The following is a 24,538-nucleotide window of genomic DNA, read 5'->3' on the forward strand; positions in this document are numbered from 1 at the left end:
CATATGGTACTCTGTTCTTTGTTTCTGTGATAGATCACTGAGTATGATCTACTCCAAATCCACCAAAGTTGCTGCAAAGTCCATATGTTTGTCTTTCTTTATGACTGCATAATATTACATTGTGTATATGTACCACATTTTTTTATCCACTCCAGCTTCGATAGGCAACATGGTTGGTTCCACGTTTTTCGATATTGTGGATAGAGCTGCAACAAACATACGTATCTTTTTTGTAGAATGATTTGAGTTCCTCTGGGTACATTCCCAATAGGGAAACTGCTGGGTCATACAGAAGTTTAATTTCTAGTTCTTTCAGAAATCACCACACTGTCTTCCAGAGAGGTTGCACTAGTTTGCATTCCCACCAGCAGTGCAGAAGCGTTCCTTTTCTTATGCATCCTCACCAGCATCTGTTATTGTTTGTTTTATTAATGATGGCCATTTTTACTGGGGTTAGGTGGTATCTCAATGTGGTTTTGATTTGTATTTCTCTGATGATGAGTGAGGCTGAGCACTTTTTCATGTGTCTGTTGGCTGCCCGTATATCTTCTTTTGAGAAGTGTCTTTTGCCCACTTTTTAATGGGGTTGTTTGTTTTTTTCCTTTTGGCGCGTTTGAATTCCTTGTAGATCCTAGATGTTATTAGGCCTTCATCAGATATACGGTTGGCAAATATTTTTTTCCCATTCCATGGGCAGTACTCTCCCTTTGATTCAATATATTTATCAATACCTTTTTTTACTTCTCAAAAGTTTTTGAAGTCATCCATTTTGATGCCTTTTAGTGCCTCTTCCGTTTTTCTGTTTGTTTGTTTCACCTCTTCCACTCAGCAAAATATTTTCCTTTGAGGATTTTTTTCATCCAGAGAAACTAAAGTCACTCGGGCCAGATCAGCTGAATAGGAAGGGTGGAGCATGTGGGGTCTTGCCATTTTTGGCCAAAAACTGCTCAACACTCAGCATGGTATGAAGTGCATTGTCATGGTGGAAGAATCAGTCACAACTCAGGATGTTTCTTCTACAAATTATGATTCTCAAAATGTCCAGACAAATGCTATGGGCAACCATTTGATCTGGAGGAACAAATTCTGAGTGTACTATACGGGACCTGCCTGCCAAAAGAAAATTCCATGTATTTTGGGTTCCCTCTTATATAATAGCTTTACATTAATATATTACCAGTAAAAACCTGGGTATATAATCTTGGTTCCTAATATTAGCATGTATATGTATATATGCTAATTATGTTATATAGTTACATATATTGTGCATCTATATATACACAGACATTCAGTCATGTGTCACTTAACAATGCGGATAAGTTCTGATAAATGAGTTGTTATGCAATTTCATCACTGTGCAAATATCATTAAGAGTCCTTACACAGATGCAGATAATATAGCCTACTACACATTGAGGCCTTTATAGTATGGTACTGTACTGATACAGTAGGTAGGTAATTATAATACACTGCTAAGTATTTGTACACCTAAACATGAAAACACAGTATTATAATCCTATAGGATTACTCTCATATATGTGGTCTGCCATTGCCTAAAAGGTCATTATGTGGCCACTGAGTGTATAAAAAAACTGTAAAAAGACCACTATTAATATTGAGCTGGGCATGGTGGTTTCACGTCTGTAGTCCCAGAAACTTGGGAGACCTGAAGAGGAAGGAATGCTTGAGTCCTGGAATTCAAGGCTGTTGTGAGCCATGATCATGCAACTGCACTCCACTCTGGGTGGCAGAGTGAGACCCTGACTCAAAAAATAAAAATAAAATTTAAAAAAGCCAAAAAATAAAAAGCGCAACTGCACTTCAATCTGGGTGGTAGAGTGAGACCCTGACTCAAAACAAAAGCAAAAACAACTAACAATGAGAAAACTGACTTTTTCTGTCCTTGACAACATATCCCATTAGAAATGTACAGACAAGGCTGCACAGCGGCTCATGCCTGCGATCCCAGCACTTTGGGAGGTCTAGGCAAGAGGATTGCCTGAGCCCATGGGTTCGAGACCAGCCTAGGCAACATGGCGAGACCGTGTCTCTACAATAAATCAAAAAATTAGCCGCGTATGATGGCACATGCCTGTAGTTCCAGCTACTTGGAAGGCTGAGGCGGAAGGATTGCCTGAGCCCAGCAGGTTGAGGCTATGGTGGCCGTGTGCGTGCCACTGAACTCCAGCCAGGGTGACAGTGAGACTCTGACTCAAAAAAAGAAAAATAAAAACAAGAAATGTAAATGTACAAAAAATACTGTCTCATAAAGTCACCAAAGGTAATAATTATTGGTGGAATTATACCAAAATTTTGCATATATTAAAATCATTTGTTTTGGTTTTTCTCCTTTTGAAATTTTTTTAGTACATAAAACGATTTACATGGCTCCACCCAATTGCTTTTCTTTTTCAGGTCTTTTCTAGCTCTTCTTCCTTTTTTATTCTTCCAAATATACTAAGCACAAAACCACCACCATACCTGGTAGTATTTTTCACTGGGATCTCATTAAATAAGATAAACTAAGAAGAAAAAATCTTTATGATGGTAACTTCTTATCTAAGAACACAGTATCCCTTTTTTGTTCAAGTTTAATTTTTGTTTTCATGAGTATTTAAACACATTGTGCACATCTGTTAAGTTTTGTTTGCTTTTTTAGAGATGAAAAAAAAAATATCACTAAGCTGCCAAGCTGAAGTTCAGCACGCTAAATTCCGGGGCTCAAGCAATGCTACCGTCTTGTCCTGAGTAGCTGGGGCTACCACAGCATGCCAACACACTCAGCTTATTTTTTTATAAAGTTAAATGTATTATTCCTTTATATGACATGTATTGTTACAGATCAATTTCTTTATCACTATTTTAAAAATCTGCTGGGATTTTCATGAGGATTGCATTCAATTTTCGACGAAATTTTAGAGAATTTATACCTTAAAAATATTGACGACTTCAATTGAGATCTAAAAAGGTTTTCTATGGTTTGTGTAAAGGTCTCCTACAACTTTTGTTAGATTTAATCTGATGTATATGGGTGTTTTTGATGTTTATAAAGCTTATGTTCATAAAATGCCATTTCCTAATTGTTTCTGAATGAGTTTTGAATATTATCAAGTGCATTTTCTCTTTTATAGAGATGATCATCTGATTTTTTTCTCTAATTCTATTGATTTAGGGAATCATACAGATTTTCAAATGCTGGGTCAACTTGCAGTTCTGAAAATAAGTTTAATTTATTCACAATGTCTGATTCCCTAAAATTTTAAGATTTTTACATCTATTTTTATTAAAAAACTGAACTATAATATTGCTTTTATGTAATGTCCCAGTTTGGCTTTGTTATCAAAATTAAACCGGGATCATACAAAGAGGGGAGCAACTAAATTTTTTTCCATTTCCTGTTAGAAGTTAAATATTATTTCTTCTTTAAAAGTCTGGAAAAATATACCAGTGAATCTACATGGATCTACAGATCTAAATGTAAAGATCTGTAATTACAGATTCACTTCCTTTTCTAGAAATTGGCTTATGTGAATTTTCTATTTGTGTATGTGCCACTTTTGGTAATTTGTTTTTCTAAAGGAATTTGTCTAAAACTTTGACCCTATTTGCTTTCAGTTTTTCACAATATCCTTTTCCTTATTATGTTTTAAATGTTTGCTGGTTCCAGAGTAGTGTGTCACTTTTCATTTCAATATAGGTTATATGACATGTTTCATTCTTGACTATTTTTGACAAGGGTTTATCAATTTATTAGTCCTTTCAGAGAAAGAACCTTACCTTTCTCAATCCTCATTACTCTAAGTTTGCTTTTTATGCAACTGATTTGTTTCTATATTGATCTTTATTATTTCTTGGCTTCTAACTTCTGCATGTATGATGTTCTTTAATTTCCTGACATGCATACATAACATATTGCCATACATAACCTATATCCTCTTATTGCATTAAGGTTTAAACCGCACAGCAAGAAAGGCTTAGACTAAATTCCACATTTTAATATGTCACCTTCACTCAATTAAATATTTTCTAATTTTCACAGTGATTCTTTTTTTTTATAAGTGACTTAAAGTATATTACTGAATTTCAAAAGTTACATTTTGTCCTAGTTGTGTTTTTGTAATTGGTTTTTAAATTAATCCCATTGTGGTCAGAAACTCTAAGATTTTAAGGTCAGGTGAGGTGGCTCATGCCTGTAATCCCAGCACTTTGGAAGGCCGAGGTGAGAGGATGGCCTGAGCCCAGGGCTCGAGATCAGCTTGGGTAACTTGGTGAGACCTCATTTTTGCAACAAATTTAAAAATTAGCTGGGCATGGTGGCGTGCACCTGTACTTTCAGCTACTTGGAAGGCTGAGATGGAAGGATCACCTGAGCCCAGCAGGTCAAGGCTATGGTGGCCCTGAGTGACAGACTGAGACTAAAAAAAAAATTTTAATCCTAAAATTTTTGAGACTTGTGTTGTTCCAGCATATGGTTAAACAAAAGAAATTTTCCATGTGTACTTGAAAAGTAGGTGTGTTCTGTTGTTGGTAAGTATAGTGCTCCTTATGTGTCTATTAGTGTATAAATGTATAAATGATGAGGTTCAAATTCTCAACATTATTATTGACTCCTGGTTCTTGTTTTCTCAGTTACCTTTAGAGGTATGCTAAAATATCCTACTGTCTAGTTCTCATTTTATTAATAATAATTTTTGCTTTATATATTTTTAAAATATGTAAAGCTTCAGAATTGCTTAACCTTGATATGATGATGATTTTATCATTCTGTAATACTATTCTAATACACAATAATGCTCCTTGCCTCAAAGTATACTTTGCAGACAAATGCTATAGCTCACACCTATAATCCCAGCAGAGGATCCCTTTAGGTCAAGAGTTCTAGACCAGCCTGGGAAACACAGCGAGACCGTAGCTCTACAGTCATAAAAAAATTTAGCTGGGTGTGGCGGCACATGCCTGCAGTCATCCCAGTTAGCTACTCCAGAAGCTGAGGCAGCAGGATGGCTTGAGCCCAGCAGTTTGAAGTTACAGTGAGTTATGATCGTGCCACTGCACTCCAGCCTGGGCAACAGAGCAGGGCCCTGTCTCTAAAAAATAGTAACAAATAATGAAGACACACTAGCTTCTCTTTTAGTTATTGCTTGCATGGTATATCTTTTCCCTTACTTTTACTTTAATCCTTCTCAAGATTTACATTTACACTGCTGTTTTGGAAGTGGCATGTAGTTAGTTATGTTCTTAAAAATTTAAATCTGGTAATTTCTTTTAACCAGAACATTTATGTTTGATACAAAAATCACGACATCTATAGATGAAAATTTCTCATTTTCTTTTCGTTGAACCTCTTCTTCTATGTTGCTTTCTCTCTCCTCTGTGCCTTCACTTTGATAGCTTATTAATCCATTTCTCCTCTTATCAACGGTGAGCTATATTCATGTATATGACACACATCCTTGACGTACTGAAATTCATTATAGTATATTTAGTACATCCTAGAAAATGCAAATACTTTAGTAGTTTTTCACTCCATTTCTTCCTTTCTTCATTTTGTGCTACTTTGTATGTTTACAGCCAATATATATTTAGATACCCCATATTATTTATCCTTTCCATTGTCTTTCTTTCCAAATACTCATGCTTCCATCTGACATGCTCTTGTGTCTGAAAAATTCCCTTTTAGTTAATTAAGTTCTTGTCTATTGAAGGAATATATTCTCAACTTTATTGTGAAAACATGTTAAAGTCTGTAACAGATGAGGATGAAATTAGTGCTGTTAGCCTTATTGTTGCTCCTTTAAAGGAAGGTGATTTTTCCTTTATCTACCTACCTCCCTTCTCTTTAGAATGGTAGACTCTCAAGTTTGCTGCCTTGACAAGTCTCCTGGTGCATTCAAAGAGATGCTGCCTGTATTTTCTAATCATTCTCACTAGGAAGGTTGGTAGGCAACAAGCTAGTCAGCTACTACTGGAAGTGGAAATCTTCCTGCCTCTATATTAAAAATGGAATAAAAAAAGTGGTTTGAAAAAATCAAATAGTACATAGGGAGTTATAAAGAAAAGCTACTCCTAATATTCATAGAAAACTATTTTTAAATGGGTTTTAGAAACTCTAATAGTTAATGCCATAATAATGTTTAAAATTCTATGATGTCAGCTATCATTTTTAAATACTACCTATTGAGTTGACACTATGAAAAAGAAGATAACTTTTTTATAGTGTTCTTCACTCTACTCCTACTTTTTCATAAGTCTACTTCTGGTTCTTCCACTATTTACATTTAAATAAATGTCTGTTTCCTGGTCCATCAGTTGTAGAACAGTTCTAGATAGCAAATGTCAACATGAATTTTTCATTAGCCTTTTTCATCAAAGAGGACTTTGAAGCAATCCAGTCTCAGCCTCCCAAATAGCTAGCACTACAGGCATGCACCACCAGGCCCGGTTAATTTTTCTATTTTTTGTAGAGCTAGGTCTCCCTTTGCTGCCTAGGCTGGTCTTGAACTACTATGCTCAAGTGATCCTCCCACCTCAGCTTTCCAAAATGCCAGAATTATAGTCATGAGCCACTAAAACTGGCCTATTGTTTATGTTGTTTTTTTTTTTTAAACTCTTGCACTGTACTTAATTTCTTTCTTTTTTTTGCGTTGGAGTCTAACTCTGTCGCCCAGACTGGAGTGCAGTGGCCGCTCCCGGCTACTGCAGCCTTGACCTGCTGGGCTCTGGCGATCCTTCCCCCTCAGCCTTCTAAGTAGCTGGAACTACAGGTGCGCGCTACCACACTCGGCTAATTTTTTTGATTTATTGTAGATGAGGTCTCGCCAAGTTGCCCAGGTGGGTCTCGAACCCACGGGCTCAGGCAGTCCCCTCACCTCAGCCTCCCAAGGCACAGGATTACAGGCAGAGCCACCGAGTCTGGCCTAATTCTTTCATTTTTAACTAATAAGTGTTTATTTAGTACTGATATTTTTTTCTGATCACTTTTAGATTTTATTCCGTAGATATTGACAAGTAACATATTTTGTCATTATTTTGTTTAACTTTATAATTTCACTTTGTATTTTCCCCTAGACAAAAAGTTGTTGAAAGTTTTTAAAATTACTACGTAAAAGTCTTTTCTGTCATTAATAAATTAGTTTCATCGCATGATATCAGAATTTTTTAATATATCTACTTTATGGGAATCACTGACTCTTCATGTGTACAAACATATGAGCAACTTTTGTGAATGTGTTATGGGCACCGCACCTAGGAGTTATACTTTGCTGTAGAATTCAACATGTATTCATAAGATCCATCTTACTATTTATGGTGTTTCGTATGGTCTTCTCTTATTTTGTCTGCTTGACTAATTCTGCACTAAGAATAGATAATCAAGTCTCTTACTTAATAGTTTATTTCTGTCTCACCGAATCTTCTGTAGTCCTTACTTTATACAGGGGGTTTCTGTATAATCTGGTGCATAGATAGATATTCATTGTAAATTTTAGGTTTCAGACTAAAAATGTCTTTTATCACAGTTCATGCTTTTTAGTTAGAATTTTACTCTTCCTGGAATTAAAATCACTACACCTATCCTCTGTTCTCATCTGTCTAGTATACAACTGTTCTATGCTTTATTTTCAGCCTTCAAAATCATTTGCTATAGGAATACTTCCTGTAAATAGCACATAGTTGGATCTTCTTTAGTGAATCAAATAGAAAATCCTTTTCTTATAAAAGATAGACAAAGGCTAGTCACATTTTTTGCTATGACTAATATCTCTGGTCTCAATCTTGTGATAACATTTTATAATTATATGTATTCTGCCATATTTATTTCTCTATAAGATGGCTATACTTTGCTCTTTAATTTTAAGAAATTCTTTTTATACTTATGAAGACCTGTATTTTTCTTCTGGTGTTTACCTTGGAACTCAAACCTTTTAAAAGGTTCTTTGTCCTGTTTCCTTTTTCTTATATAATCTTTTTATTAAGATATAATTCACATACCATAGAATTCACTCTTTTAGAATATTTACAATTCAATGGTTTTTAAAAATATACTCACAAGGCTGTGCAACCATATAGGGCCACACACTTAGTAACAACATGAGCACACTCTGGATTTGGCCTCAAGCAGAGGGTTGGAGCCTGGGGAGGGCCTGTGGGTGGCCAAACTGGGATGTCCCCTTCCCTCAGGCTCCAGTCTGGGCATGCAGGTCATGGGTGGGCCATGGACAAAGTGTCTTCCATACCTGTTGACTACATCTCGCAGCTATGCATAGTGAGTGTTCTCACATACCCTTCCCTGAGACAGTCAGCCCCTGGGCTGCCTCAGACCAGATAGGGCATGCCTAGATCAATGCCCATAAGATTTGGTTACTTTTTGTTTACCTTTAGTTCATTATAATACCAAAAATCCCACCCCTAGAGAGAATTCATTCATTTTGTGTACATGCAATGCATATTTAAGCATTTTCTCACACTACGCTTGCACATTAGAAACCTTACCCTTATTCATGCTTAACCCCATACTCCGCCCAATGTAAAATGCTATATAACCTATGTGCCTTTTACAATCAGGAGTGGCTTTTCTCCTGTCCAGTCAGTCACTCTTGGACCATCTTCCCTGTATCTAAGTTCCCGAATAAAGCCCATATCTTGTCCTTATTCTGGGTCATTTTTTCAGCCTCTCAGACACAGTGCATTCCCTTTTGGGGTCTTTGGGAGTCTGGCCTGATAAATATGACTACTATCTAGTTTCAGAAAGAGACCTCATAATACTCATTCATATTCATTCACTATTCCCCTCTCATTAGTCCCTGGTAACCACTAATCTATCTTTTGTGTCTACAGATTTCCCTATTCATGTCATTTCATGTAAACATAGATGGCCTTTTATATGTAGCTTCTTTTGCTTTGAATCATGTTTTCAAAGTTCATCCATGTAGCACTAGGTATCAATACTTCAATACTTTTTATGAAATAACATTCATCATAATAATATAGGACACATTGTTTACTGACTCAACAATGAAGTGTTTGAAGTATTTTGCAGTGTTTTGTGAAATGTTTAAGTGTTTGCCAAGTCTTGTTTAAAACCTAAGTTTGCATATAAAGTGTTTCCAAATAAATGATTTTAGTTAAAACTCCATTCTGTAATTCGCCTCCATTTTGTTACCTTGTTTTTGAACACCTGTGTGGCTAGTGCGATCTTGAAATTTTGCTCATAAACAACCCTCACAGCCCTGTACTCCACCCAGTACTCTAATGGCTCCCTCCTTATCTGAGTGTACCATGTGCCAAACCCCAAAATATATGTTTATCTCTGTAATGCCTCAGTTTCCCAACTGCTTTTGCTTATAAAAGCACCCTGCTAATTTCATTCAGGGTCAAGAGTCTTGGAGGCAAGAACTCCTCTGACCGCGTCTATTAAAGGGCTCATTAATCTGACCTTTATTGTGCTGGTTATCTGGTTTCTCACAACAAGATAATGGACATTTGGGTTCTTTCTGCATTAGGATACTACTAAAAATGTGTACCTTTAGTGTGTAAAATTTTATGTGGACATATGTTTTCAGTTCTTTTGGGTGTATGCACAGGAGTAGAACAGATGGATCATATGGTAACATGATTTTTAACAGTTTGAGGAATTATCAAACTGTTTTTCAAATCAGCTGCACCATTTTATATTTCCACCAAGAGCGTATAAGGGCTCCAATTTCTCCACATTCTTGTCAATACTTGTTAATGTCCACCTGTAAAATTTTAATTTACAATTATTTTCAAATCTGGACATTCTCTGTCTTCAACATATGCTATGAGTGAAGTTTATGTGTAGATTTCTTTTACCCATCTTGTAGTTCTGAAAGTAGTAGTGGGAGACGGGTAGTAAAGTGGATGTTATCTTCAGCTACATGGAAGAAGCTAGATTTAAAAGTTAACTTAAAATAATATACAAAATTCTATAAAGCAATACAGGGAAAGTTAAATAATCTTGTCACGGGAGGGGATTTTAAGAATGAACCTCAAACCTGAAAGTCATAAGCGGAAAATAAACTTGACAGATCAGAAAAAACTGTAACTGTGACAAAATACATTTCAGATATAAAATTTTAAAAATGATAAATTTAGTCCCTAATAAATAATAGGGCTCATTTATTTGCTAATAAAAAGTACTCATAAATAAAGAAAAGGAATAATCTAAATAGACAATTGGGAAAGAGATACAAATAATAATAAGAAAAATTCCCTATACAGCATATGAGACTATGCACACCATAATAAATGGAGTTAGCCATGTGCAGGGCTCATGCTTATACTCCAAGATACTCGGGATATTGAAGAAGGAGAATTTCCTGAGACCAGGAGTTTGAAATCAGCCTGATCAACACAGTAATAACCACCACTAGAAAATTTTTTTTTAATTGGCTGGGTATGACAGTGTGCAAGTGTGCATCTGTAGTCCCAGCTACCCAGGAGGTTGAGGTGGGAGGATCACTTGGGCCCAGGAGTTCAAGGTTGCAGTGAGCTATGCTCCAGCATGTCTGACAAAGCAAAACTCTGTTTCTTAAAAAAACAAAAGTCAAAACAAGGAAATGACCTTATAATGTGCCAGATTCAGATGACTAACTTATCAGGTGATCAAGAAGGTGTTTAGTAACAGGCATTCCCAATCACCAGTGGAGTTGTTCAAATTTATACAAACAGGTATATAATAAGACCATTTGAAATACTTGGACCAAGCATTTTAAGAATTCTGAAAAATTTCATTTATTTTGGATGATTTTCTCCTATAACTCATAAAGCGCTTTAATCTATGCCAATCATCAATAAAATATATTTTTGAAATTTAAAAATTATCAACCATAAATATATATACTTGATGTGATTTTTTTATTTTACTTTTTTTTTTTTTTTTTTGAGTTGGAGTCTCACTCTGTCGCCCAGACTGGAGTGCAGTGGCCACTCCCGGCCACTGCAGCCTCGACCTGCTGGGCTCCGGCAATTCATCTGCCTCAGCCTTCCAAGTAGCCAGAATTACAGGCATGCGCTACCACGCTCGGCTGATTTTTTGATTTATTGTAGAGATGAGGTCTCGTTGCCCAGGCGGGTCTCGAACCCGCGGGCTCAGGCAATCCACTCACCTCAGTCTCCCAAAGGTGCGGGATTACAGGCTGAGCCACCGAGCCCGGCTGATTTTTTATTTTACATACATACACTTTTTTTGTGAAACATCTGAGAATAAATAAAAGACATAGAGTGTTTCTTGACCCAAAAATATGTCAACATATTTCCTAAGAATAAGATTTTGTCTTATTGTTGGCACAGTAATAAAAATCCGAGAACTTGATTTTATCTAATCTGCAGTCCATATTTAAATTTCATCACTGTGCCAACAATATCATTTATACATTACATACCTACCTACCACGATTTAATATACAAGGGGGAATCCAAAAAACCAGAACTTACTCATAAAAAATTGTGTATTTATTCTTATGCTTTAACTTGAGTCATCTGCAAAGTACTATCTGCAATACATCTACTGAGATGCTTTTTCCACTGCTCAAAATAGTTTTAAACTCATCCACTTTGATGTCTTTTAGTACCTATGCCATTTTTTGTTTCATCTCTTCCACATCAGCAAAACGTTCCCCTCTCTGAGAACTTTTTGCATTCAGGGAAACAAACAAACAAAAAAAAACTCAGGGCAAGATCAGGTGAATAGGGAGGGTGGAACATGGGGGTCATGCCATTTTTGGTCAGTGCACTGTGTGGGCAGGTGCACTTGTAAATCACCCATGAGGAAATAGGCAAATGTGTTGAAAGATATCCCCCCCGAAAAAAAAAATTCACTGAAGCTGACCACAGTCTCTTGCAAAAATGCTAGCTTGTACACGGATTCCAATGGGTTCCTAGAACACTTAGTGGGGGAAGCCTGTACTACAAGTGGCCCACCCTCCAAAAAATAACTCCATTTTTTTGGGGGGTCCCCTTCATAAGATCAAGCAGTGTACTTAGTTGTTACTTCTATTTTTCTCCTTTAATATAAAACCGTTCCTCAATTTTCTGTTTCTTGACATAGGGATATTTAAAGAGTACAGGTTAGTCAATTTGTAAAATTACTTTCCATTTGGCTTATCTGATATTGCCTAACGATTAGATTCAAGTATGCAATTCTAGCAGGAATATATCATAGAGATGTATTGTCCTTCTCAATGCATTACATCAGGATGTGCCCTTATTGACTGCAATGACTGCTGTTATGATATCCATCACATTTCCTCACCAAAAATTTAGGAATTTTTCCTTTATAAATGATTCGTGGAGAAATACTTTGAGACTAAGTATTCTGTTCATCATCAAATAACAGCCTCCAAGTTTTAGCATTAATTAATGATTTTTCTCACGTAGTCATTCCTTCAACATTTATTAGTTGGTATTTTCTTGTCAGGAAGAGCTTCCAGGTTGGGTGCAGTGGCTTACACTTGTAATCCTAGCACTTTGGGAAATTGAAGTGGGAGGATTGGTTGAGCTCTGGAGTTCAAGATCAGTCTATGCAACATAACAAGACTGCGTGTTTTTTAAAGAAATAAAAAAAATTAGCTGGGCATGGTAGTGCAAGCCTGTAGTCCCAGCTACTTGGGAAGCTGAGGTGAAGAACTGCCTGAGCCCAGGAGGTCAAGGCTGCAGTGAGCCGTTATCATGCCACTGCATTCCAGCCTCGGTGACAATGTGAGACCCTGGCTCAAAAAAAAAAAGGAAAGTGCTTTCCCTTCCCCTTACTTCATATCACTGACTTATAAATTCCTATGTTATACATAGGGATATCATCGATGACTAACATTTTTATTTAAATTCTCAAACTGCCCCAAGTTTGGCCAATGGGAATCCCTTCAACTTGACTCCTGTGTCCTTCTGCTAGGTCCCTATAATTCTCTGAATACTTTACTTTTGTGAGGTGGGCAATAAAAAATATATATGGATAGAGAAATTAGACAAATCATAAAACTGTACATTTAAAATTTGTATTTGCTAAAGCTCTAGCTAAAAGTGCTTTCTGTTATAGGCAAGCAATCCTGAAACTACTTTACATGTAAATAAATATATCAATGATAAAAGCCAAGTTCCTCATTATTATAGAAAGTACTAAAGAAGCTAGAATGAACTCTGGGTTTTTAACATAGATATAAAGAAATAAATACAGACATGTGTATATAACTGTGTATGTATACATACACTCACACCCACAAACAAACATTTTCTAGCTTTGTTCACTGAGAGGTAAAAGAAGCAATGAGACATCTGGAGCAATGGGCACAACAGGCAGCCAAATCTTGGTTTCTAAATACTTTTCTCCAACAAAAGCAAGCAGTTTTCATTAGAGAAAAGACTGACTCCAGGTTTTGGGCAGAGAAAGTACAAAAGGAGCCTGCAGTATCTTGTACTCAAAGTGATTTTGACTTTTCCTTTTTTATTCCTTGTATGAAAATATTACATAAAGTGTCTATGTAAAATCAGCATTCAAACAAATACATATAAGAACTATGAAGTAAAGCTCTATTCTTTCTCTATACAATATAAGAAATCAAAATACATCAACTGACAAATGGCAAAATCAACACTGCCTGGACAGTTTTCTTGCCATGTCCCTCAATACATATATTTACAAGAAAGAATTCAGAGGCTCTAGCAGGTATCCCATATATACAATACTTAAAGAAGATAAATATGAAACAATACACAGTCCATGCCTTGAACGAAGTTAGGAAACATTCACTGAATACTTAATGCAGGCAACATTCTGTAACACTGTGGGAGATACCAATGGAAAAATACACAATATTTGCCTTTTAGGAGCTTAAAATCCAGTTGTATATATGAAACTTAGGACAAAGAATTCATGGCTATGTAGACGATTCAGTTTGGGGAAGAGAAAACAAACTATTTGAAGATATCAATCTGACTACAGCATCATAAAATGGAAACGTGGTTTGGTTTTAAGCCCTGACATTAAAATGCTTCATTAGGAATTCAGCTTCTCTTCTCAACAGTTCAAATCTAATCAAATGACATGATCATCTACTTGAGATGCTAGTAGGACAATGAGTTCATTTAGTATATGCTATTTTCTTTTTTTTTTTTTTTTTGAGTTGGAGTCTCACTCTGTCGCCCAGACTGGAGTGCAGTGGCCGCTTCCAGCCACCGTAGCCTCAACCTGCGGGGCTCCGGTGATCCTTCCGCCTCAGCCTTCCAAGTAGCCGGAATTACAGGCATGCGCTACCATGCCCAGCTGATTTTTTGATTTATTGTAGAGATGAGGTCTCGCTGCCCAGGCGGGTCTCGAACCCGTGGGCTCAGGCAATCCACTCACCTCAGTCTCCCAAAGGCAGGGGATTACAGGCTGAGCCACCGAGCCCGGCTTATGCTATTTTCTAGTTAGGTCATCTCAGACAAGGTAAAAGGGAGCTGTGTTGTTTCTTCTAATGCTTTTTTTAAAAAAGAAGGAAACAACAAAAATCATATTCTAAAGTTGCAACAACTATCAAGCTCTCTTAAGAAAAAGTAAATAATTATTCCTTAAATACACCCTAAAATGAAAACATTCCAAATAAGTAAAAAAAATTAAGATCTAGGCCATTTCTTACTTGGATCTAATTGTGTGTCTCTTTAATTTTCTCTACCTTGTTTCTTTTATTTCAGGGCATAGACTACAGATAATGTTCAAAGTTTATTGGCTAAATTGTAAATTAAACAGGAAAGGAGAAATCAACTTGAAAAATCACAGTCCTCTTTTAAAAGCCTTTATTTTAATTTTCTGGTGAAAGGGTAAAATAAATGAGCAAATTTGCAACATGCTTTATATAGTAGTGAGATACAAAGATGACTTATTTTTATATGTAAAACTCACACTCTCTGGAGGATCAGAAAAAGTTTGAGTAGATGAAAATGTATAAACTTGTCATATGGTTCTGATACTATTTAATAAAATCTCTAAAAGGTCATAGTAATGAAATCTCAAGTGTTTAAGCCTACTACATTTAAAGTTAAAACTGAAGCATATCAAAAACAATTCAGCATTCTTTAAATTTCTTACCACAATCATTTCTGAAGGCTCTAATACAAGACAATCACATCCTCTTTTTCCTCCAAACTGCTTACCAAAACTATAAAACAGAAAAACAATTTCTTTAGCAAAGGTTATAAACAAAATGTATCAGTGTAGGAAAAAAACAAATAACAAAAAACTTTAGATGCTAAACCAAGAATTTGTGATCCTGTCACTTATATTAATAAAATAAAATTTTCTAAAAAAAGAAAACTTTTATCTTACTTGCCCAAATATATCTCAATATATTATTGTATTAAAATTGTTTTTAAATATCTGCCTTCATTCAACTAGTCCCTAAAATTAGTCATAGAAGAAACTTGTATAATCTAAAGATTTGAAAATCTGTCAATATATGTTGGATTTAAAAAAACACACCAAATAAAGTGATGCCATGATTATGCAATGTGTCATAAAAGTAAATTATTATCTTTTGGGAGTAGTATTAAGATAACGGATATTTTTGAACCTTAAAAAATATTCACATTCGAGGATTGTAGTCATTCAGTATCCAATGAGGACTGGCTACTGGTTCCCAAGGATACCAAAATCCACGGATGCTCAAGTACCTTACATAAAATGGTGCCGTTATCTGCATATAATCTACATACATTCTCTCATATATTTTAAATCATTGCTAGATTTCTTATAGTATCGAACAAGGGAGATGCTATGTATATAGCTGTTATACTCTATTGTTCAAAGAATAATAACAAGCAAAAAATGTCTACATATTCACTACAGATGCAACTATTCATTTTGCTCTAGACCACAGCTGGCTGAATCCACATATGTGAAACCCACAGAATATAAACTGAATATAAGCAGATGTAGTGAAATACAAAGATGACTTATTTTTGGAAAACACTATCTCTTTGGAAAACACTACAGCTGGATTAGTACTAAAAGAACATGTACTTTTATATTCTTGGTCTTAGAGAAAGATTTCCAAGCAAATTAAAAAAGAAATCAATCATAAAGAAAAAGGTAAGCTTTCATTTTAAAAGATACACTGAATTTTTGTAAAAGTGAGGGAGAATAAATAAAATACTTGCCAATTATATTAAGACACAAAAGGTTCGCATACTCAATATACAGAGAGCACTTAAATTATAAAGCAACCATAACACTTGAAAATTTAGTACCAGGTTCAATTATAAATTAAATACATAAACAAAATATAACCAAGTGGGAAAAACCCCACTAATGCAAACAAAATATAAAATATAAAAATTCTAATTAATAAATACAGAAATCACTGATAAAGAAAATTATACTATTTTGTTGATGGACTAGAAAAATGGTTTAGAAAAAGTAAAATAGCATATACTTTTATAAAAAGCCTCATTATTAGAAAAATGTAAATTTCCCAAAGTATAAGGCTATATAAAAATAATAGCTTATAACAAAATTCGAATCAAAATCCCAATAAAATTACTTTTTGAGCACAACACCCCCCCAAAAAATTATTATTTTTTTTTTTGGTTAAGCAGAAGATCTGTATTTTTTCTCCAAATAAACTCTTACATCACCTAATATATTTGAAGTTAATTTGTAAAGGTTTGCTTTTGTGCAAAATGGAATAACAGGTACTGAATTTATTCTCCCACCTGAAAAACAACAACAACAACATAAAACAAGACAAAATATATAAAACAACAGTTGAAAGACACTGGAAAGTAGGCAAGACAGGGTTGTGATTCCTGAGAGAAAACAAAAAATTAAGATGATGCCTACAATACCCCATTTTACTATCTAAGGGCAACCTCTCGGCCACAATGCAAAAACAGAGAAGCCTAACAGAGCCAACAATCTCCCGAGTTAAAGAGATAGAGTGAGTAGCAAAGAGGGGTGGGAAGGGGGAGAACAAGAATGTGCAAAATAGTATGCATGAGAGAGAGTGTGCATATATGCTTTACAGATCTTCAGAAAGGTCCTTTACAGATCTTCAGAAAGGTCTTTGAGCGAGTACTGTGAATATTTGAGAACTAAAAGAGTAGAAACACTACATAATACACGAGGCACTGAAATGTATTTCTTTAGTAACATAATGAATTACTCCTACACTAAAGTTGTACTTGAATTCAGGCCAGGCACAGTGGCTCACACCTGTGAGGCCAAAGTGGGAGGATCGTTTGAGCCCAGTTCAAGACCAGCCTGGGCAACACGGTGAGACCTTGTCTCTACAAAAAACTGTGTTTAGATTAACTGGATGTGACGGCATGTGCCTGTAGTCCTAGCTACTGAGAAGGCTGAAGCAGAAGGATTGCTTGAGCCTAGGAGTTCAAGGCTGCAGTGGGCTATGACTGTGCTACTGTACTCCAGCTTGGGTAACACAGAGACCACCCTGTCTCTTAAAAAATAGTACTGGACTTGCTCAAATTTAAAAGATAAAGCTCAAAATAATCAAATAGATTCCGACTGGCTAGACCATATGTTAGAACAAAGCCCAATAATACCTAAAGATATACAAAAGCTGGAACAAAATGACATAAAATTCACAATGTCTGACATCTAATAAACAAACAAACAAAACAGGCATGCAAAGTAACAGGAAAATATGATCTTTACCCAAAAGAAAAATCAATCAATAAAAGCAAATACAGAACTATCAGAAGCAAGGGAATCAACAGACAAGGATATTCAGACAGACATTTCTAATTACATTCCATATGTGCAAGACAGTAGAGATAAATATGAATAAGATAAAGAAAGGAACAGAAGACACTTAAAAACCTAGTAGAATGCTCTATCAAATCATAATCAGAAACATGAGGTTTGGCTGTTCCATTTTTCAGTAAAATTAGTGAGTGGGCGACCTACCCATTATGAAGTATCTTCTCAATTTTTCATCTATGAGTTTTAGCATTCATTTTTTATCAGTACGTAGATCAAATGTGTTATCAGAGCTACTGAAATAGGCAATTTATACTTCTATCATTCCTTCTGACTTTATTAGCTGGAGTACTAATATAAAGATAACCCCCCTCCATTAATTATTAAAGTTCCCGAAACTATAGTTTATACAAGAAAGGAAAATTAAACACTTCAATTGCAGAAAACAGAATTGTACATAAAGTAAATCCTATAAAAAACCTTCAGCAATAAGTGAATTTAGAAGGATTGAAGGATACAAGCTTAACACCACAAAAATCAATTGATTTATTATATATTAGCAACAATTATGAAAATATAAAATCTTTTAGCTTCATTAAAAGTGAAATAAAAGTAGAGAATGCTTAAGAAATAAATTTATATTCTCTACAAAGATACAAACTAAAAAACTATAAAATATTTGGAAAGAAATTAAAGACCCAACTAAGAAGAGATATATCCTGTTTATGAATTGAAAGACTTACTATTATTAAGACAGCAATTCTCTTGAAACTGTTTTACAGATTCAAGACAATCACAATAAAAATCTCAGAAAGCTGCTTTAGAAGACTGATATAAAGACTCTAAAATTTACATGAAAATGTAAAGAGTCCAAAATAGCTTAAACAACTTTGGAAAATAAGAACAAAGTTGGAATACTTACATTATCAGATATGAAGACATACTATTAAAGCAAAACACAAAATAATGTTGGACAGGATCAACTTATAGATCAATCAAACAGGATCAAGAAAACAAAAGGAGATCCATACATATATGTTCAACTGATTTTTGACAAAGGTATCAAAGGAATTCAATAAAGAAAGATAATCTTTTCTATAAATGATGCAGGAACAACCAGATATAAACACAGAAAAGGATGGTGGGGGGGCACAGAGAACTTAATATAATACCATAAACAAAAATGAAACAAATGAATCAGAGATATAATTAACCCTTTGCACTTGGAGATATCTCATGAATCACCTACCAGCAACCAATTGCAAATTTTTACAAAATAGTGAAAAATGAATCACTTCATATTAAATAGTACAGCATTGGAATCAATTGTTTTATTGTAATGCTATTCAGCTTATAATGGAATTTTGGACACTGAGGAACTTCTTTACGACAAAAAATTAAAATTGTATATATTTTTCTAATACATGGTAATGTGTGACTGTCTTTGACATGCAGTGTAGATTCACTGACACATGTGCAACAGTAATTTGTTTAACATCTTCCACCTGGTGTTTTTCTATTTGAGCAGACAATACAGTCTCATTTTCTTCCTCCCACATTAATAACGTGTAATTTATTGTCCAGTCTATGCACCACTGTGAAAGCATTTCACACATTCTCTTTCTATGTAATGCCACCTGATTTTTTTTTTTTTTTTGAGTTAGAGTCTCACTGTCGCCCAGGCTGGAGTGCCGTGGCACACTCATGGCCACTCCAGCGGGACCTGCTAGGCTCCAGCGATCCTTCCGCCTCAGCCTTCCAAGTAGCTGGAACTACAGGCGCACGCTACCACGCCTGGCTAATTTTTTTTATTTTTTAATTTTATTGCAGAGACGAGGTCTCAGCAAGTTGCCTGGGCTGGTCTTAAACCCGTGGACTCAGGCAATCCACTCGCTCTGGCCTGGGATTACAGGCTGAGTCACTAAGACCGGCCTCACTTGATATTTTTTAATGTGTATCTCAGTATATATTTCATCTTTTTATTTACTTTTTTGTGCAATTTAAATGGAAAATGTCACAGTAACATACATGTTTAAAAAATTTGTGTTGGTGTTAAGTTTGTCCTGTATAATCACCAGCAATCTCTTTAAGTTCCCGAGGGGGACATATGAGTACAAAATGTTAAAACTATAAAAATTCTCCACACAATAAAACTGCTATACACAGCCTATATCATAATTAGAAAGTTCCCCTCTGCATGCCTAGTTTGTTCAAATGTCTTATCCTGAGTAGGTTTTATTTTTCAAATGGTATTTTTTTTCCTGCATTTATTAAAAGGATCATGTGGTTTCTGTCCATTATTTTACTAATATAGTATATTGTACTAATTGATTTACAAATGCAAAACCAACCTTTCGTTTCTGGCATAATACCCAACTTGGTAATAATATATAATACTTTGAATATATTCCAATTTAAACTACTGAGTAAACTACCAACTAAACTATTAGATCTGATAAAAGATTGATCACAGTCACGGGATATAAGATCAATATGCAAAAACCAATTGTATTTCCATAAACTAGCAATGAAGAAAATAAAAATGAAACTAAGAAACAATTTCATTTCTATTAGCATTAAAAATACAATACTTGAAAATATTAATAATTTAGCAAAAGTATAAGATTTATACAGTGAAAAATACAAAACACTACGAGAAAAATAAAAGATCTAAATATACGTAGAAGTAATCTGTGGTCACAGATTGGAAGATACAATATTGTAAAGACTGCAATTCTCCTCAAATTAATCTATAGATACATATCATTTCCCATCAAAATTCCCACAGACCTTATTGTATACTGGTAAGCAAATCCTAAAAATTTATATGGAAACACAAAGAACCTAAAATAGCCAAATCCATTAAAAGAATGAACACAGTGATAAGACTGACCAGATATGAAAACTAACAAAGTTATAATTAATCAAGACAGTCCGTATTGGTGCCAAGAGAGAAAAATACTTAATAAAACAGAACAATCAGTCCAAAAAACAAACTAAAAACACACATACATGATTAACTGATTTTCAACAAAGTCAAAGGTACCAAGGCAATTCATTGTGGAAACAGCCTTTCAATAAATGGTGCTAGGCCAAACAGACATGCAAATTTTGCTTAGATATGCAACAAACAAAAACAAAAATCAACTCACATTGTATCCTAAGCCAAAATACAAGGGAAAAAAAGCCATAATACAAAATAATTTGGAGTTAGTTTAGCCAAATATTTCGTAGCTGTGATACCAGAAGCACGATCCTCAAAAAAAAAAAGCTTAATAAATTGGACTTCATCAAAATGAAGTGCTTCAAAAGACAATATTAAGAAAAGAAAAATCACAGACTGAGAGAAATATATGCAAATCATGTATCTGATAAAGAATGTGGGTCAAAACAAATTTTTACAACTTGATAAGACAACAGCACAATTTAAAAATGGAGAAAAAAATTATTGAATAGCTATTTCACCCAAAAAGTTAGAAGAATTTCTAATAAGCACATAAAAAGATCCTCTACATTACTAGTCACTAAAATGCAAATTAAAATCACAATAAGATACTATTAAATGTAGATTAGAATGGCACTGACAAAAGTTATTATAAATACCAAGTAAAGGAGAGCACATGAACAAATGAAAAAAAAAAAACTAAAGCGAAATTAGTGGTCAGAATGTAAAATGGTAATTTTTTAAACAATTTTGCCTTTTCCCAAAAAATTAAACATGTACTTATAAAACATAGCAATTCCACTCTTGAATATCTAAAAAATAAATGAAAATTCATGGCCCATATAAGGGCTTGTATGCAAATCTGGATAGAATCATTATTTGTAACAGCTCAAAATTAAAATTATCACACACCTGTAATCCCAGCACTTTTGGAGGCAGAGGCGAGAGGACTGCCTGAGGTCAGGAGTTCGAGAACAGCCTGGGCAACTTGGCAAGCCCTCATCTCCACAATAAATAAAAAAATCAGCCAGGTGTGGTGGTGCCTTCCTTTAATAATAGTTCCAGCTACTTGGATGGCTAAGGCAGAAGGATCGCCTGAGTCCACCAGGCCAAAGTTGCAGTAGCCATGAGTATGCCTCTGTACTCCAGTCTAGGAAAAAGAGTTAAACTTCAACTCAAAAAAACAGAAACAATTTTTTTTTCAATCTTCTGAATGGACAGTCATACAATAAAACGCATATACAGGATGAAATACATACATAAAATGAATTACAATTTAGCAATTTTAAAAAATGAACTTGCTACAACTGATATGTGCTAAAACATAATCAGGTCTCAAAAACATTATGCTAAGTGAAAAAACCTAGATATAAAAAAACTATACAAAGTATTTTTCATTTATATAGAAGAGTAGGAAATGTAAAATAGTATATGTGTGTATAAACACACACACACCAGAGAGCAGAACAGTGGCTGCCTTATAATAAGACTGCAGGAAAGTACAGATTACAAAAGGATAACTGGATTAAAAAAAATCAATTAAAAATTTAGAGCTAAGATTATATTTGGTGAAAAACTGAATGACTGTTTCCATCTAACCATCCCCAACTCCCTTTTTAGATTAAGAACAAGGATTTCTGCTCCACTGTGTGTCTTTGATACGATACTGCAGTATTTTCCCCCAGTACAATAAGGCAGGAAAAAAGAAACAGGCATTCTGATCAGGAAATAAAGAAGCAAAACTGTCTACTTACAGATGACAAGATGATTTATGTAGAAAATCCTAAAGAATCTATAAAACAGCAATTTGGATAAGTGAATTTATTGAGGTTGCAAGATATTAGATCAACATATGCCAATACCTCTACACTGAAAACTGCAAAACATTGAGAGAAACTAAAGACAAACAAATGGAGTGATGTACCTTGTACATGGTTAAAGAGTCAACTGTGAAGATGTCAGTTTTCCTTAAACTGGTTTATAGTTTTAGCATATCCCCTACCAAAACCCTCTCAAGTTTTTTTAAATTTTAAATAAACTTATGCCAAAATTCATATGGGAATTGCAAAGAACATATAATGACCAAAACAATTTTGACAAAATTGAAGGATCCATATCACCTGATTTCATGACTTATTATAAAGCTATAGTAATAAGGACAATGTGGTACTGGCACTAAGATAGAAAAATAATCCATGAAACAAAATACAAAACTGGAAAATATACCCACAAATACACAAGTAAATTCCGATAAAGATGTAAAGGCAATTCAGAGGAGAAACAATACCTTCATCAACAACGTTGCTGAAACAATTTGAGGATGCCTAGGTAAAAAGACAAAATGAGACCCATACCTCATGCCATAAACAAAAATTAGCTTAAAACAGATCATAGGCCTAAACGGATTATAGTAAAATCTAAAACTATAAAACTTCCTGAAAAAATTTGAGAAAAAAAATCCATTGCAATCTTGGATTAACCAAAGACTTCTTACCCCAAACTCCCAAAGCTCAGTCAAGTAATGAGGGGGAAAAAAAAAAAGATAAACTGAATTTCTTCAAAATTAAGTACTTATGCTCTTTAAAAAACAGTTAACAGATGGAAAAAACAATCCACAGACAGGGAGAAAATATTTACAAATCACATGTCTGTTAAAGAACTTGTTTACAGCATGAATACAGGACTTTTGATACACAAAAACAAGAATTTTGTCTTCCAAAAGGGGTAAAAGACTCAAAGATACACTTGATAAAAGATATACAAATGACAAGCACATGAAAAGATGCTCACCATCATTAGTCTTTAGGGACACAAAAATATAAACCACAATCAGATGCTACTACATACCAATTAGGATATATAACTTAAATAGACTGATCTTACTCCCAAGTGTTAGTGAGAATGTGATATGGAACAACTGAAACTCTCATACACTGCTGGTGGGAATGGTATACCTTTGGAAAAGAGCATGGCACTTTCTTAAAGGTTAAACATGCTTCTACTATTGCTACTACCATGCTACCATTCTGGTATTTATTCAAAATATATAAAAGTATGTGTTCACATAAACAATTTATAATACAGTCATTCTACCCTGCTACTACCATGCTACCATTCTGGTATTTAGTCAAAATATATAAAAGTATGTGTTCACACAAATACTTATAATACTGTCATTCTACTTTTACTTATTTACTCAGAGAGATGAAAGCATACTGGGGGGAGACAACAAAATGTAGACACATTTTAAGAGATGTTAAGAGATGTTCACCATAATCAGAAGTGTCTGGATGCTGATGGTAACCACTTTGAGCACCTCTTGTAATTACAGAAGTCAAGCTTTTCCCTTTCTTAAAATGTGCATATATTTCTTGGTACCCATGGTATGCCCATATAAAGACTTGTACACAAGCATCCATAGCAACATTCTTTGAAAAAGTCAAAACCAGCCGGGCTCGGTGGCTCAGCCTGTAATCCCGCCTTTGGGAGGCTGAGGTGAGTGGATTGCCTGAGCCTGCAGGTCGAGGCTGCGGTGGCGGGAGCGGCCACTGCACTCCAGTCTGGGTGACAGAGTGAGACTCCAACTCAAAAAAAAAAAAAAGAAAAAGTCAAAACCAGGAAAAAACTCATATACCCAACAGCAGTTGGATGCTAAACAAACAATGGTATATTAATGTAAACTAAAAATAAAGTCCTAAGCCCTCCACCAACTGAACAAACCTCCTTTTGGCCAAAAAGAAACCCCAGAGAAACTTTAAAAACCTAGTTCCTGGCCATGATGGGAAGGGAGGTTGAACATATCTTGTTACATACATTTTTTTTTTTGAGTTGGAATCTCACTCTGTTGCCCAGACTGGAGGGCAGTGGCTGCTCCCGGCCACCGCAGCC

General features: G+C 34.9%; 1 protein-coding gene across 5 annotated transcripts in view; it reads right to left on the reverse strand.

Annotated features, from left to right (window-relative positions):
• The window catches only part of RAPGEF6 (Rap guanine nucleotide exchange factor 6), a 200,796-nt gene that overhangs the window by 130,417 nt on the left and 45,841 nt on the right, over positions 1-24,538 (reverse strand). For all 5 annotated transcript variants that reach the window (XM_008061751.1, XM_008061753.1, XM_008061749.1 and 2 more), the window contains exon 5: positions 15,079-15,148. In XM_008061751.1, the coding sequence (XP_008059942.1) occupies positions 15,079-15,148 (70 nt within the window). The remainder of the gene's footprint in view (positions 1-15,078; positions 15,149-24,538) is intronic.

This window comes from Carlito syrichta, unplaced genomic scaffold (genome assembly GCF_000164805.1).
Source record: "Carlito syrichta isolate Samal-C Ts95f unplaced genomic scaffold, Tarsius_syrichta-2.0.1 Scaffold305570, whole genome shotgun sequence".
Taxonomy (NCBI): Eukaryota; Metazoa; Chordata; class Mammalia; order Primates; family Tarsiidae; genus Carlito; species Carlito syrichta.